The 15,979-nt window shown below is 33.7% G+C and overlaps 1 protein-coding gene and 1 pseudogene across 1 annotated transcript; both read right to left on the bottom strand.

The window, feature by feature from the left end:
- Window positions 1-286: 286 nt before the first annotated feature.
- Window positions 287-1,454, bottom strand: LOC113850782 (annotated as a pseudogene).
- A 1,524-nt stretch (window positions 1,455-2,978) lies between these two features.
- LOC113849306 (NADPH-dependent aldo-keto reductase, chloroplastic-like) lies at window positions 2,979-14,986 on the bottom strand. The gene is made up of 7 exons (XM_027479119.1): window positions 14,757-14,986; window positions 14,518-14,568; window positions 5,626-5,702; window positions 4,855-4,942; window positions 4,488-4,742; window positions 4,091-4,330; window positions 2,979-3,252 (listed from the first exon to the last, which is right to left on the bottom strand). Exons 1-7 carry the CDS (start codon window positions 14,877-14,879, stop codon window positions 3,169-3,171), a joined length of 918 nt encoding a protein of 305 aa, XP_027334920.1. The 5' UTR covers window positions 14,880-14,986; the 3' UTR covers window positions 2,979-3,168.
- Between the last annotated feature and the right edge of the window lie 993 nt (window positions 14,987-15,979).

The following is a 15,979-nucleotide window of genomic DNA, read 5'->3' as shown; positions in this document are numbered from 1 at the left end:
ATCATTTGAGCCAATAAGCTCAAGGCATAATAACAGTACTTCTTAACTCAGTTTAGGCCACAAATTATCTTATTTAGTAGACATTGAATTTGCAAAATTGCACTCTAGCCCAATAGCTATTTCCTCTAGAATCTTTATTGACAACTCAAATGTCCCCAAAATAATTTTGCACTTCAACAATGCAACAATCTTTATATCGGAGTGTACTCCAAAAGTGACGTGATGTATAAATATTGCAACGAGTTTTTACTAAAATGACCACAACTAGAAAGCATTAGTTTTAATCTCACAATAAGCGTCTAGCAACCATTTCATGAAGTTTATCGGCTGTATCATTCTCATCTCTTTCAAAGAGAGCACGGATAATTATGTCAAAAGTTATAGCATCAGGGCTGCAACCATTGTCTTCCATTTTTGACAACAAGGCTAATGCTTCATCAAGCAAGCCCTCCTTACAAAGGGCATTGATCATAGCATTATATGTTGCCACATTAAGATGATAGCCATTAATCAAAATTGCCTGGAAAATCCCTTGTGCATCCTTAAGTCTTCCGCCTTTGCATGGTCCATCAATAAGTATTGTGTTTGCATATGCACTGGATGAATGCCCTTGTCTATAACTTTATTGAATAGTGCAATTGCCCTATCTAAATGATGGTTTTTGAATAATGCCTATATCAAGGAATTGTAGGTAATTATATTAGCATGTTGATCCCTATCATCTATCTCATCAATAAGCTCCCAAACATAAGAAATTCTCCCTAATTTGCACAAACCATCAATAACAGAATTGTAAATTACTGGAACCATACAGTTGCAATGCATGTCTTCAAAGAGAATCATGGCTTCATCTGCCATTTTAATCTTGCATAATCCACTAATCATTATATTGAAGCTCTGTACACTAGGGGTTACTCCATTTCGAATCATGCTGTTGAATACACATCTCGCATTCTTTACCTCATTAACTAAGCAATAGCCATTCATTAAAGTAACATAAGTAACAACAGTTTCACACCATCTTTTATCATCACAGCTAACAAATTTTTGGCTTCTCTCACATTTCCTTCCTTACACTTACACACAGTGCATCAACATTGGGATAAATTTTCTTAACCATTTCTGAAAAAGATTACATGCCTCGGTCAAAAGTTTATCTTTACATAGGCTATCGATGATTGTGCTGTACATTACCACATTAGGCTCAATCGATTGCGCTTCAATCTTTCTCAGCAACTGAATGGCAGCTCTCGTTTCTCCCACTGTGCATAATCCATTAATCATCTAACTTGGTTCATCTAAAATTCTTGAGCTACCATCTTGTCATGGAAATGCAATGCTTTTCTAACGTTGCCGTTAAGACACATACCATTCATGAGTGTATTAAAGGTTACGCTATCCGGCTGATAACTCAATCTGAAGATCTTGGCCAATACCCAAAAAGCTAAGGTCATATGACGCAGTTGGCATAAACAATTGATGTGAATGTTAAAAGTAATAATGTTTGGCTCAATTCCCTTGAATCCCAATCGTTGAAATAGGAAAATGGCAGTGTGGAAATGCTTGTTCTTAACCAGGGACCCCAAAATCTTGTTAAATTGAACGATGCATGGAGAACACGCGTATTGACCATGCGATTAAATGAGGAAACAGCATCATCAACATCAACATTGTGAATGAACCGGGTTTGGAGTTAGGAAGAAGAAAAGGAGGAAACTTGGGATTTGGGAACAGAGAGACGGAGAGAAGAGCTTCACCTTGAAAATGACATTCTGAATATCAAAGTGGAAGCGTCTTCTCTTCTTCAGGGTTCCGAATGTTACGTGGTTTTGAGGGCATTAATAAAAAAATATGGTGCTGTGTTTAGGGTTTTGTCGGTTTTTTTACATTAAATTGAACTTGTTTTTATATTTTTTATGTATTTTTTTTTTATTTATGCACATGTTAGATAATTAAATTTTTATAACTTGTATCTATAATAATTATGCAATTTATTAATTAAAATATATTTTTTCTAGATAAAATATTTATTTTTATAAATTAGTAAAGAGTAGATATTATAAAGAATATAAAATATATTTAATAAAAATAATTTTTAAAATTACATGTAACCTTTTATATTGACAAAAATTTTATATTACTTTTTTTATTATAAAAATTAATATCCACAAATGTAACTATATTTAAAGAATAACAAAACAGATAAATAATAAAACAATGTTAAAAATAAAAGGAAAAAAAATAGTTATACATATAGAAGGATTTTTTAAAATAATGCAAATCTAAAAAATTTCATATTTGATATAAATCTTTTATTTAACTTATATTTAACCGTTTATTATTTCACTGATAAGTTAAATAAAAAATATATAAAAGTTTTTAAATTTATACTTATGTAAAAAATCTTTATCAGTATATATATGCAGTAAGAGAGATGAAAGATATACAAAAAAAAAAAGAAAAAAGAGAGATCATTGAAAGAATTATAAGTTATGATTTCATCCCTTGATTTACAATGATATGCTACCTCGCATATTTATTAGACGTTTGGCACCCAGTAACAGAATTTCTTAAGAGAAGATCAATCCAAGAGAGATAGGTGTAACATTCCAGCTTTGTAAAATAAAAATGAGTGAGAAAAGTTAAAATAAAATAAATTTAATTTATTAACAATAACTATTCTTTCTTTCTTTTTTCTTTTCTTTTTAACTAAATAAAAAAATGCATCAATATTCCTTTCTTCTCATTGAAACAAAAACAATTGCTATAATTCAATTAAATTGATAAAACATATTGAAGTGACTCTTGGACAGCCAGCGTTTCAAAATTTATTTTAGAATATCTTCTAAGTTAATCAGATTCCCATGACTTAACACAAGATATACCGCCTTCAGAACACTTTAGATAATCCTTCCAATAATAGGATATGCAACAGAAACATACGTAAACATAGAATAATTATTTCAACTAGGAATAAGATATCCTAAAGCCATAACCCAAATGACTGAATTTCAAAATGTCGAGATATTAATGTGAACTTTAAAACTCCAATAACACACCTTAATTCCAAAATAGTAAATACATTGTAAATTATTACAGTAATCATAAAGATAAGCTCATTCTGCATTAAACAACAGGAGAAAAACAATGGTCAACATAGAATCCACATTACTCACCATCCCAGAGTTCTTCAGTGGTTTTGTACCCAGCAGATGTCTTGCTAACGAAGTCTTCTCCAGTAACAACTCTCTCCTGCGTCAGTAAATCAGAGTTGAAAGGAGATCAAGTCTTCAGGCTATCAATGACGTTTCTTAACATACTTGATTTCCCTTAGCACATAAACTGACTTTTAAATATCATACTTGTCTAGCAATTAAAATTAAACATGGAAAATAAAAATGCTTTTGAAATCCCAGATGCTTGAACAATTGGAGGGAAATAGATCCTTTTATGCATATGAATGATTGATAGATATCCAATAGTTAGTTAAGTTTGTCGGTTTAAGAAATAAAGCATGCTGCTTATATAAATAACAAGGTCAAGAAGAATTTTTAATGAAATTATTTAAAAAATCTCATAATATGTAATATCTCTGATAATTTAATTTTTGATTGAGCTTGATGTCGTGTAATCATGTAGCCTTGTTTTTGTTATTGCTTATAAATAATAGTGGAGAGAGAAATATTGTTATTAGAGAATGAATTAAACACTTGGAAAGTGGGGAGAGTCCTGTTCTCTCAAATATCCAGGGAAATAATTAAATTTCATACCTTTTACCCTAAACCTAAGTCTGCTACCACATTGGTCCAACAATTGGCATTTAGGGATCATCAACAAAAATTAATTATTTCCTTCAGAATCTGAACCAGTTCTGTTAGAGGACAAGTTTAAAAATATTCCATCTATCTCTCTTATAATAAAATATTAATGAGTCCCACTCCCACCTATTTATTGTTACCCAGGAAAGAGATAGACACATGATTCGAACATGAGCGTGTCATGTTAAAATTTGGCACGATAAAACCTGTTTCCATGTTGGGATAGCTATTCCCAAACATGAGTGACTAGAAGATTGCATGAAATGACTTGCCTGCTCAATTTCAGAGAACTTGGGCAGCAAATCTGAAGGTATAGACCAGTGAAACAGATCAAAGTTTTCTTTGATCCTTGCATCATTTGTGCTCTTGGGCAGTACACTGTGACCCATCTGTAGTCCCCATCTAAGAGCTATCTGGGCTGGAGTCTTCCCTAACTTCTCTGCAGCCGTGTGCAGAAGTGGATTTTTAAGAACATTACTTTCACCGTATCCTTTACCCAGAGGTGAATAACCCTGAATAAGAACATTGAAAGTGGTAAGTAGTAAGTAGAATTGCAGTTCATAATCACAAAAGCTTTCTATATTACAGCAATTTCTATATAAAAAATTCTTTCAAGTCCATATGTAAGATGCTTAGTTATTATAAATGACCTCATATTTGAATACTCACAGATAAGTGCACTCCATTGGATTTACAGAAGGCATGCAATTTTGGCTGGTGTAATGAAGGATGCAATTCCACTTGATTAACAGCTGGAGGCACACGTGCCACATCCAACAGATCCTGAAGTTTCTTTACAGAGAAATTGCTGACTCCAATAGCTCGAGCCTTGCCAGAATTGTAGAGTGCCTCCATTGCTCTCCATGTGCTAGGTATGTCAGGTTTGGTAAGTTGCCCATTTTTCATGCTGACTGGCCAATGAATCTAGAACATACACATGAAAAATGGAATTTTAATACCGGTACTTGACATCAGTGATACTGTATAATATTCCAAATGATGTAGGAAAAAATTAATTTTATTATGATTTGCAGACAAGGTATAGATCCAGATAGTCCAGCTGCAAATCCCGTAATGTTCTATCAAATGCCTTTGGAACGTCTTCTGGCAAGTGATCAGTACACCTAAAACATGTGCAAATTAAATTAAAGAATGTAATTATGAACATTAAAATGATCATATGTGTAATATTGGTTAATAAATTGGCAAGAAAGTTTGAATAAACAGCAAAAGTCAGTAGACTTTATTTCTGTTATTGAGAAAGTCCTTTCCATTTTATAAAAATAAATATAGCATCTAAAAAAAATATATGATAAAAATATTCCTTTGTTGAAAAATGAGGCAGAACTGTAGGGTTTATAGTAAGAGATGGCTGACGGCTTATATTTGGTGGATATAAAGTTAATGAGAAAGTTGTTGAAAAGAGACTTTGAAGAATTGAAAAAAACCAAAAGGTTGAGCAATAACAAATTGAAGTTGTAAAATTATTAATGCTGCTAATCTCAGAACGTCTCTTTCTGTACGAGGATAAATTGATCAATGAGTTATCTTGCAAACTTAGATCATGTAATCAAATTTATAGCTTTGAATTACAAATCCCTTCAAATTTTACGAAATAAAAACCAAAAACAACAAAAATACAGTGGAAAGCACACCTATCATGTTATGTTTCCAATAAGTATGAATAATGAATTAAGAAAAAGAGTGAAAACCCTCGAGGAATATCATATAATAAGTGATTGAATAGATAACCTTGACAACAAAATAGTTAGACAAATATTAAGAAGTACATATAAAAAAGTCAAACCATAGCTTGGAGGTGATAAACATGTCTTCCCGCTTAACAGCACCATCAGCAAACAACTTCTTCAAGGCATCACCAATCTACATAGTATTTACAAGAAGTTAATGGATAAGAGAGAATACCACCATAACATTGTATTAGGAAAAAGAGGATAAAAGTAAAATTAGAAACATGATTCTATAACCAATGTACTTAATGATGAATAGCAATTTATTGACTGTTAGCTCTTGCTTTATTCTACAGAACGTTATTAAGAAAGGAATCAGGAAAAAAGGATAAAGGCCTCCAGTGGCCCCAAAAGGGGAAAAGTAGATGCTTTTGCATTCCATCTTCATCAGGGTAACTATTCTTCTGCCTGGACATCTTGTAAATTAGGACACCAAAGCAGATCCTTCTTCCTCATACCAGAACTATTATTTTTTGGTAAGCAATCGAGGCCTAAGATTAATTCGAAACAAAAGTATACATGCTTACACCTGGGAGTAGCAAATTCTGTTGCATTGCATAACAACTCACTCTGACTTCACTAGGAGGGACAGTCAGTACCTTAATAATAGTTGTAAGGGTAGATTATGTTGCACTTTTGTTCTTCAATAATTTAATGAAAACTGGTAAAACCAACAGGGAAATTAAACAACTCAAACTAGGGAAACAGAGGAAATGATGCTGGTATTATTTGTTATAATGGAATATCAGAAGAACTAGTATTACTGCCACAGAGCTAGGCTCCTACAGAGATCGAGTGTTCTCCATCCATAACTACTTGATTCTGAAAAGATACCCCCTTCTCACACACCAGTCCCACTATAACAGACTCCTCCTTACTTGGCTAACCACATAGTGCGGGCTAGGCCCCATTTGAGTCCATATTCTCAACTGCAGTCCTAACACTGCCTACCATGTAGCTTCATTAACAGGTTTTCCCTTCCACTGAATCAACATTTGACTAACAGATTCCCCATCTTTGTTCACTGTTCTGGTTGCAAGGATGCTGTTGGCTCCTGCAGATTATCAGTATCAATCTCCATACCTTGAGGCAGCTCTTCCTCCACCTTATAATTGCCAACAGCTTTCTTCAACAAGGAGACATGGAAAACTGGATGAATTCTAGCGCATTCTGGTAAGTGGAGTTTTTAAGCCACAGCTTGTACCTTTTCCACTACTTGAAATGGACCATAATATCTAGGGGCCAATTTAGGACTGATTCTAGCCCTTACTGTCCGCTGCCCATGTGGTCTTAGTTTCAGAAAGACCAACTCTCCTATCTCGAAACTTCGCTCGGTCGGTCTGTTTATGATTGGCTTGAAACTTCATTCAGCACTGAGCTCTTTGTAAATGGTGCTTCAGTTGTCTGAGAGTTCCATCCCTGTCCATCAACTCACATTGGTTTGCTTCTACGCATATTTCTCTGCATAAAAACTGAAAAATAATAGGTGGTGGTCTGCCATATACAATTTCAAATGGTATAGTCCCTATGGTGGTATGGAAGGTTGTATTGTACTAATATTCAGCCCATGGTAGACAATGCACCCAAGTCTTTGGTTGATCAGCAACGAAACATCATAAGAAAGTTTCCAAGCATCTATTGGTAATTTCTGTTTGACCATTCGTTTGTGGATGATATGTAGTGCTCATTTTAAGATGAGTACCCCACAACTTGAATAACTCACCAAAAGTTGCTTACAAAAATGGGATCCCTATCATTGATGATAGAAGTTGGAACCCCATGCAAATGCATCACTTCTTTAGTGAAATTCTTAGCTAGAACCCTTGCTGTATTTTGATAGCCTGTCAACAATTACCCAAATGGTTTCAAAACCCTTAGACTTAGGAAGGCCAATGATGAAATCCATGGAAATATCTTCCCAAATTCTATCAGGCATGGGTAGAGGTTGTAACAAAACAACCAGGAGCTGTAGCTAAATACTCCTGTTTTTGGCAAATATCACACTCTTTCACAAACTATTTGATGCACTCCTTCATCCCAAACCAATACAAGTTGGCTGCTACACACCTGTATGTCCTAGAAAACCCAGAATGACCTATAGTCAGTAATGGAATGAACTCCCTTAATATTTCTGGAATCCAAGGATAATTTTCAAAAATCACCAATCTCCTTTTGTAGCGCAACACACCATTGTTATAAGAAAATCCTTGTTTTACTTCCCTTCCGTATTGTAAATCGTCAACGATTCCCTTCAACTTGTCATCTTTGTGAACCTCATCAATCACCATGCTTCCTTCTGTCCAGCTTGAGTAGTGAATCAAAATAGTCAACTTTCCCCCATTATGCATGCGGGATAATGCATCAGCTCCCTTGTTTTCCAGTCCCAGCTTATATATGATGTTGAAACTATATCCCAGAAGTTTGACAGCCCAATTTTGTTGATCCATGGTGGCTACTCTCTGTAGTAATAATTGTTTCAAGTTCCAGTGCATACAATGAACTTTCTTCCTAGAAGATATGGCCTCTAGTGTTAATAGTTAAAGCTATAGCTATTAGCTCTTTTTCATAGGTAGACTTAGCCTGGCAAGGTTAGAACTGGTGTAGTTGTGATCTTCTTGAGCAGATCAAAAGCTTCTTGTGCTTAGCAATTCCATTTAAACCTTGCTTTTCTTGTCAATTCAATCAATGGTTTTGCTATTTTACCATAGGCCTTGAAAAATTTCCAATAATACCTAGTCAACCCCAAAAAACCTCCCCCTTCACATTTTCAGGCACAGGCCATTGTAAAACATACTGGACTTTATTGGAATCTATGGCTACTCCTTGAGAAATGATGTGCCCAAGATATTCTATAGACAATTGGGCAAAGTGGCACTTCTTTTGTTTGCAAGCAACTAGTGTTTCCTCAAAATTTTCAACACTTCAGACAAGTGAAACATATGGGATTGCCAATCCAAACTGTACACCAAAATGTCATCAAAGAATACTACCATACTTTCTAAGAATAGGTTTGAATACCTCATTCATCAATGATTGAAATGTAAAGGGTGCATTCATTAACCCAAATGGCAATGACTAAGAGTATGTTTGATTGCATTTTTAAAGAGTTTTCTCTTTTTAAAATTAGAAAGTAAGTGTAGTTTTTTATTTTAAAAAACTTTTTTAAAAAATGCAAACAAACATACTCTAAGTCTTCGCAATGCCCCTCGTGTTCTGAAAGCTGTTTTATGTCACTATCCTTAAGATCAATCTTCGAGAAATACTTGTTCTCCATGGACCTCATCCAACGATTCATCTATTACCGAAGTTGGAAATTTATCAAGTATAGTGACCTTGTTGAGAGCCCTATAGTCAACACACACATCCTCCAAGTATTGTCCTTTTTCTTAACAAGTATCACTTAGGCTACAGTATGCACTATGACTGACTATGGCCTGTGAAACCCAACTACATCAGCTCTTGGCACCTATTTCTCAAATTCATTTTTATATTGGTGAGGATACCTATAAGACTGAAAATTCACATATTTCTCAATTTCGTTTTTATATTGGTGAGGATACCTATAAGACTGAAAATTCACAGGTCCTTGACTCTCCCACAAAGTGATCAATTGCTCTTTGCTCCTCCTAGGTGGTACTCCTTTAGGTTCATTAAACACCACAGCAAATTGGTTTGATAACATCTCCAATTTCCGCTGCTGATTTGAACTTCAAACATGTTCCCTGCTTGGACCTTGCACCTGTTGTACATATTGAAACTGTGCAAACTCAGGTATCATTTCCATCATTCTTTTAGGCTTTAGGTTTCACAAACAAACTCTAAAAAGCCATGGAGGCCTATGGATGGAAATCCTCTCCTTGTAGCTCAACCGGCTTTCCTTCCCACTTGAAATCATGATTTGCTTCCTCTAGTCAATCAACATTTTTCCCAATGAGGCGAACCATGCCCTACCCAGCACAATATCAATACCCTCCAATTCAAACAAAAATGTATCCATTATGAAATTAGTTCATTCAATCAGAAAGGAAGTTGCAAATCGAGTAATTGCATGTCTCACCAATTCCCTCTTGTCTGTAAAATTTCTCAACAAACTCAAGGTACTTGAATGACTGTAGATAAAACCAACAATAAATATTCCTCTCCAAATTGTCTTCTTTATTAAGGGAAGTTTTTCAATATTTTTAAGCATAAGGTCTATGCAATAAGCTGCACAAGGAGTCCAATAAAGATGTGATCTTTTTTCTTCTAACATCTTACCAGCCAAGACATAATTGCTTTCATTATCTGTTATAAGTTGCAGAACTTTATACTCTCCAATCTTCTTCACAAGAATATCAAGCATCTCAAATAACTTTTCACTGGTATTCACAAAAATAAATCCACCAAAGGACCTCACAAACATAGTTCCAGCATGAGAGTTTATTAAGAAATTAATCAAACATCTTTGCTTATAATCAGTCCATGCATTTAACATGATGTAACAACCATGTTTGCTCCGCTTCTTATAATCTTTCAAGAGATACTCAGTATATTCTAGCTCTTTCTTAAGAAGTGGAACTCTACTATCATGATAACTGGGAACTAGCAAATTTGGACCAAAAGCACTTGCAGCTATATTATTTCTTGAAAGCTCTTCAATTTAATAAGAACAAAGGAAAGGTCAGCTTGATACCAAAATCGAGCTATGTATTGATGGATTCTTCCCTTGGTTTCCTTGTCACATACCTCTCTTATATGTTTTTACCTCAATTTTAACTTCTTTCTATTCTCAATGGCAATTTCTAATTTCCTACAAAACAAGTTCATCGGCCCTTTCTTATCAACCTTCTTATTACCTATAGCAATATATGTTTGGCTATCTTCCTCATCCTCACTTTCATTGTAGCTTATATCTTCAAAGCCCTTTATATTTGCAATTTCAATTTCTAGACACAGGCAAGCTTTCACATTACCCTTCTTTCCAATGAAATATTGTTTCACTATAGTGATTTCTGCAGTCATGACTTTTCCACAAAAACTGTATACAATATTATTTGTATCATCATCTCTCAATGAATGAGCATATTTCCATCTCGAGTCAAAACAATTAGAAGCTCTTAAAAATTTTAATGAAGATTCTTATTCAGCCATGTTAAGGAAAGTTGAAATAAAGAAAGAAATTATTTGAGGAAAAAAGAGAAAAACAGAGACTGGGAGAAGGAAAAATTGAAATAAGGAAAACTGAAAGATGGAGAGGGAAAAACGAAGAAAAGAGGCTACCAGAAAAAATGGAGTCACTGAAGATGGAGGTAGTAGTCACAGGAGCTGTAGCAGCAACTCACAGAAGATTGACAAACATTGAGGAGAAATAAGGGTTGAGTGAGTGAGACTAAGAGTGAGGATGAATTGACAAAGAACTCAGATTAAGCAATAAGCATAAAGATGAACAAAAAAGGAGCAGCAGAAAGATGATAATGACATGAAGCAGAAGCAGGAAGAAGAAAAGACAAAGTAGAGATGCAAGATTTAGGGTTTGGGTTTGCATATTTTCTCACTGGACCAAGTCGTGTTCGTGGCCTAACCCAATTTTCCTGAGAAAATCACCATTTCTGCCATGTTCACTAGGCATGTAATGGCCGCCAAGCATTGGTTCTAACAAAATCCTTTTGTCACAACTCTATGTCCATCACCTAATCAGATTCTTATCGCCTTGGTGTCCTCCACTGGCAATTCCATACTCATCACCAGCCTTCATGATATAAAGTTATGTATTGCCTCACTATCAACTAAAATCAATATTGGTACTCCCTTCATCATGCCACATAGCTTCAAGGTTTGCTACTTGAGTTCTTGGTTCATCAACAAACTTCTGAAATACATGATGTTGCATTCACCCTCAACATCATCTCTTGCCCCACCTTTACTGCCAACATATTTCTAGCTTTCTCCTCATCCCCATCTTCGTCCATTACCATGATTCTATATTGTTTATTAAGGCATTGGTGGAGGGTGAAATGGTCTCCCACATTTGTAGCAAAGTCCTTTCAATTTGCATTCCATGTGCTCATGATAGGACAAATGTCTTACCCTCTTGTCCCTGGGAATATTTTTACCCTTGTCCTCCTTGTCCCTCCTTTATTACTATTCCCCTTAATTGTAGCCTCCTTCCCACTTTTGACATAAACCCAATCCTTCTCTTCACTGCACTTCTTTATTGGGCTTGAAAAAAAACCTTGAACCTGTATTTGGCCAAAAACACCTTCAGCCTTTGTTTTGTCACCCAAGACTCATGCTCATGTCTTCTCTCCATACCTCCTTTTTCTACTGCTCAAGCTAAATTCATCAATTGAGAATGCTGGATGGGACCCAATGCCTTGATACTAAGAATATGATTGCGAATTTCCTCTCGCAACCTATGCAAGAAGTACCCATAATGCTGATTGCCTAGCAACTTCTTCACCTGTGTTGTAAGGCGATCAAACCCTTGTATATACTCATCAACACTTCCCCTCTGCTGCAGTGCCACTAATTGTTCGTAAATATTGCCATCTCCTATACCTCCATACTGCTCCATCAACTCAATTTTGAATTGTTCCCACATCAAATCTCTGCCCAACAGGGAATTAAAAAAGTGGATGGTGGAAAATTCCATGCAAAGTTGGGTCACATTGATGTGCACATCTGAATGGGTGTCACTTGCACTCAAATAAATTTCAGCACGAATGATCCACGCTGCAAGGTCCCCTTCGTCTAACATGGGAAGTTTGATTTTCTTCACAAATTGGTGGAACTTGTCTAAGCAATCTCCCTGTAACTCCCTCATTCCAGCCAGAATTAGACTTCAATTTCTCCTCCGAACATTTCTTCCCCTAATTGTCTTCTACTTTCTTGTCATTGTTATCGCCCTGGCCTTTGTCCTCCTCATCCACTGAAACACTGTTTTCCAAATTCTTCATTAATAATGCAATAAGCTGAGCTTGATTCTCCTCAGCTTGGGCTTTCATCTCCACCATGGTAGCTTTGATGTGATGTTCACCATTTTGTTTTCAAGAGCAGCGACCTTTGCTTCCATTCCTCCTTTCTCAATCTTCTTCTTTGGTGGCATTCACTTCTGTGGTCGAGGCTGAAATGCTGACCTCTTAGAATGGATCTTAAATCGTCTCTCTCAAATATCTGGCAGGTCAACCAATTTGATGCAAACAGGTAAAACCAATAGGGAAATTAGACAATTCAGAAAAGGGAAACAAAGGAAATGATGCTGGTATTATCTGATATAAAGGACAATCAGTAGAATGAGTCTACTGCCACAGAGTTAGGCTCCTACAGAGAGCTTATGCTCTCCATCCATAACTAACTTCTTTTTCATACCCCTCTCTCACACACCAGTCCCACTACAACAGACTCCTCCTTACTTGGCTAACCACTTACTTCTCTGTATCACGTCACTCTCCTCGCTTATACATTTCTTCTTTCTTCTAGTGTATACTCTCCATAGTGTGCCCATTTGAGCCCATATTTTTAACTGCAGTCCTAACATTAGTTTGTTCTAGTTTTGCTTCTTTTTTTTATGCATAAACATATTTGCAGTTTGCTTTATGCTATCAATAGTAGTTTACTAAGGCTCTGCTATGTTTGTTATTATAAATGCTACTCAAAGAGTTTTATTTTGTATGGTAATATACTGTGATGTTTTATATAAAAATCCTGAAAATGAAAAGGGAAATATAAAGTCAGAATATAGTTCTTCCCTAAATTTTTTATATAAAAGCAGCATATTATATTTGCAATGGAGAGTAAAACATTAGTCTTCAAATCAGTAAAATATAGCATAGGAAAAAAATGTGCAGGCATAACCTCATACTAGAAACTCTAGCGTTGTGATCTAACCAAATTCACTCAATTCAAGCATGCAAAATGACTTGCACAATTTATTTCTCTAAACGATAGAAAACAATACGAAGAAAATGCTTCAAGAACATAGGCATAGCTGTAGCTCCTCCAGAACAGGAAAAGGCTATTTCAAAATTGTCAAGAAACCTCACATTTTGTTTTACAATTAGAAAATAATTTTTCACACTTTCCTAAGAAAAACACACATTCCAATGAAAATATATGATTAATTTATGCACATATTTTAATCATATTCAATTAAAATCAATTTCATCAAAATCAGTTCTGCTTAACTTTAAATCAAGTAGGTTCAAAGAACCCAGACTCCAAAAGCACATCACACAAACAAATATCACAAGACAGTCTTTGTGTGGCCCAAGAAAATGTCATTGATCTTCACCCATAATTCAAGTTATGTAATTCAAACCAATTAACCAAACAAGAGACTTAAGGGCCCTAACCTTAGAGAAAATATTTCCTTTCCCAAAAGATTTGTATGACGGTATGACCTAGATTCTGCCAAGTCCTTGAGAGGGTACCAGGGAGTCTACTCTATTTACAATGCTTTAACAAAAGTTTTATGTTGCATTGCCTGAGTTGAGAGTTAGTGTAATAATATTTATAAGCTGCGTGTTTAGTCATTAAGGTTATGCTATGTAATACATGAGCACCTTTATGATTTTCATGTATTGTTTCACCTCTGATTGTTTGTCCCCAACAACATTCTTACTAAATAACAATCTAAGTTCTCGTACAGCATGACAAGAAGTTGAGATAACTTCTATTCTTTTGTTTCTTACACAATTAAGCATATTTTCATTACCAAGCAAAAACTATTGAAATATTGTATTTATTTTTAAATTTCCCAGGCAGTGCAACTGATTAAAGGATCTACAAATTCAGCAAATGCAAGGCATCGAAGCTTTAAATTTTAAACACATTAAAGTAAATATACTCGTAATTTAAAATTAATATAAAAAACTCGTAACGTAACAAATTTAACATGTACTACTACGCAATCATTATGATATAATTAAACCTAATACGACAGACATATTCTTACTTAGAATACCCCTAACCTCTTTTTCATTGCCATAAACCTGAGCACAATCTATATGCCGATATCCAACCTGCATCGATATTGTCACATTGATCTGTAAGCCAACATTATTCATTAACTCTAAAACAAATCCATTAAGTAAATAATAGCAATACAAATAAAAAAAGAGAGCAAAGTGTTGAATTTGAAAAGAAAAAAGAATTAATGGAATGGATAATATATTAAGAATTAGTAACGACTGAGAGGAAAGGGTGCAACGTTGATAGCAGTGGCCAAGGCATGAGCAACAACACCGGGTTGAGCAAGCCAAGTGCCCAAACCAACGGAAGGTATCTTAGCACCTGTGTTTAACTCAAAGAAGCGAAGATCATCACTTGCCATTTTCTACAGTGCGGAATGGAACTAAGGTCCGCAGTTTCGATTTGTTAAGCTTTTATTCAGAACTATGTAAATTCCTCGTGTTGCGCACGAAGAAATATTTTATTTATGACAGCTAAGCGTTCGATTATTAAGAAAAATTAATACTAATGCGTCCGTCCCTTCTATAAAAAAGGCTATGTTTGTCCTTCACTCTTAAAAGAGTTTTTAATTTTTTTAATATAGTATAAATTTATACTATATTTAAAAAAATTAAAAAAAATTTTAAAAAAGAAATAAACATACTTTAAATTACTGTAACCTAAAAAAATATATTATATTTTTTATAAATATAAATTTTATTTTAAAAATATTTATAATATTAAATAATATAGTTAATAATTTATATATTTAATAATATTAATTTTATTATTTATTTTGTATAATAAAAATTAAAAAAATACTTTATTTTATTTCTTATAAGAAAGATTAGTAGTATTATTTTGGTCCTAAAAATGACATAATTCAGAGTGAGAGTACTAAATACTTAATTAAATTTTTATTTATTTATAAATAAATAAAATAAAAAAGATATAAATATTATTAAAAAATATAAATATTATTAAAATTATAAACTTGTATTTATAATAATAATTTATAAAATTAAATAATACTTTGTCCTGTAAACTAAAAAATGCTTAATATTTGGATTCTTATAATTTTTTATTTTAATAAATTATGACATGAAAATTAACATAAATTATGATAAATATCTTATATTTGAATTGTCAATTTAAATTTATAAATAATTATTAATCATAAATACAAAAGATATTTTGAATAATTTTAAAAAAATTATAAAAAATATAAATAATAAGTAATTAAGACTTATTAATTGTAATACTCCAAATTTTACTGCTTATAAATTAATTACTAGTCATATCAATTTAAATAAATTAAAATTAGATAATATATAAAAAGTTAAAAATTAAAACACATTTAGCAAAATTGATTAAAAAAAAGACAGACTAAAGAAGAATTGTAGGATAACCTAAAATAGGAATTATAAGAATTATAATCAGTTGAGAAGAAAGAAAAATAGAAGATTAAATACCAATTACAAA

Source organism: Abrus precatorius, unplaced genomic scaffold (assembly GCF_003935025.1).
Source record: "Abrus precatorius isolate BTA unplaced genomic scaffold, Abrus_2018 Scaffold9, whole genome shotgun sequence".
NCBI classification, from domain to species: Eukaryota; Viridiplantae; Streptophyta; class Magnoliopsida; order Fabales; family Fabaceae; genus Abrus; species Abrus precatorius.
Note: the sequence above shows the minus strand (reverse complement) of the source record. Positions and strands in the feature narration are given on the sequence as shown.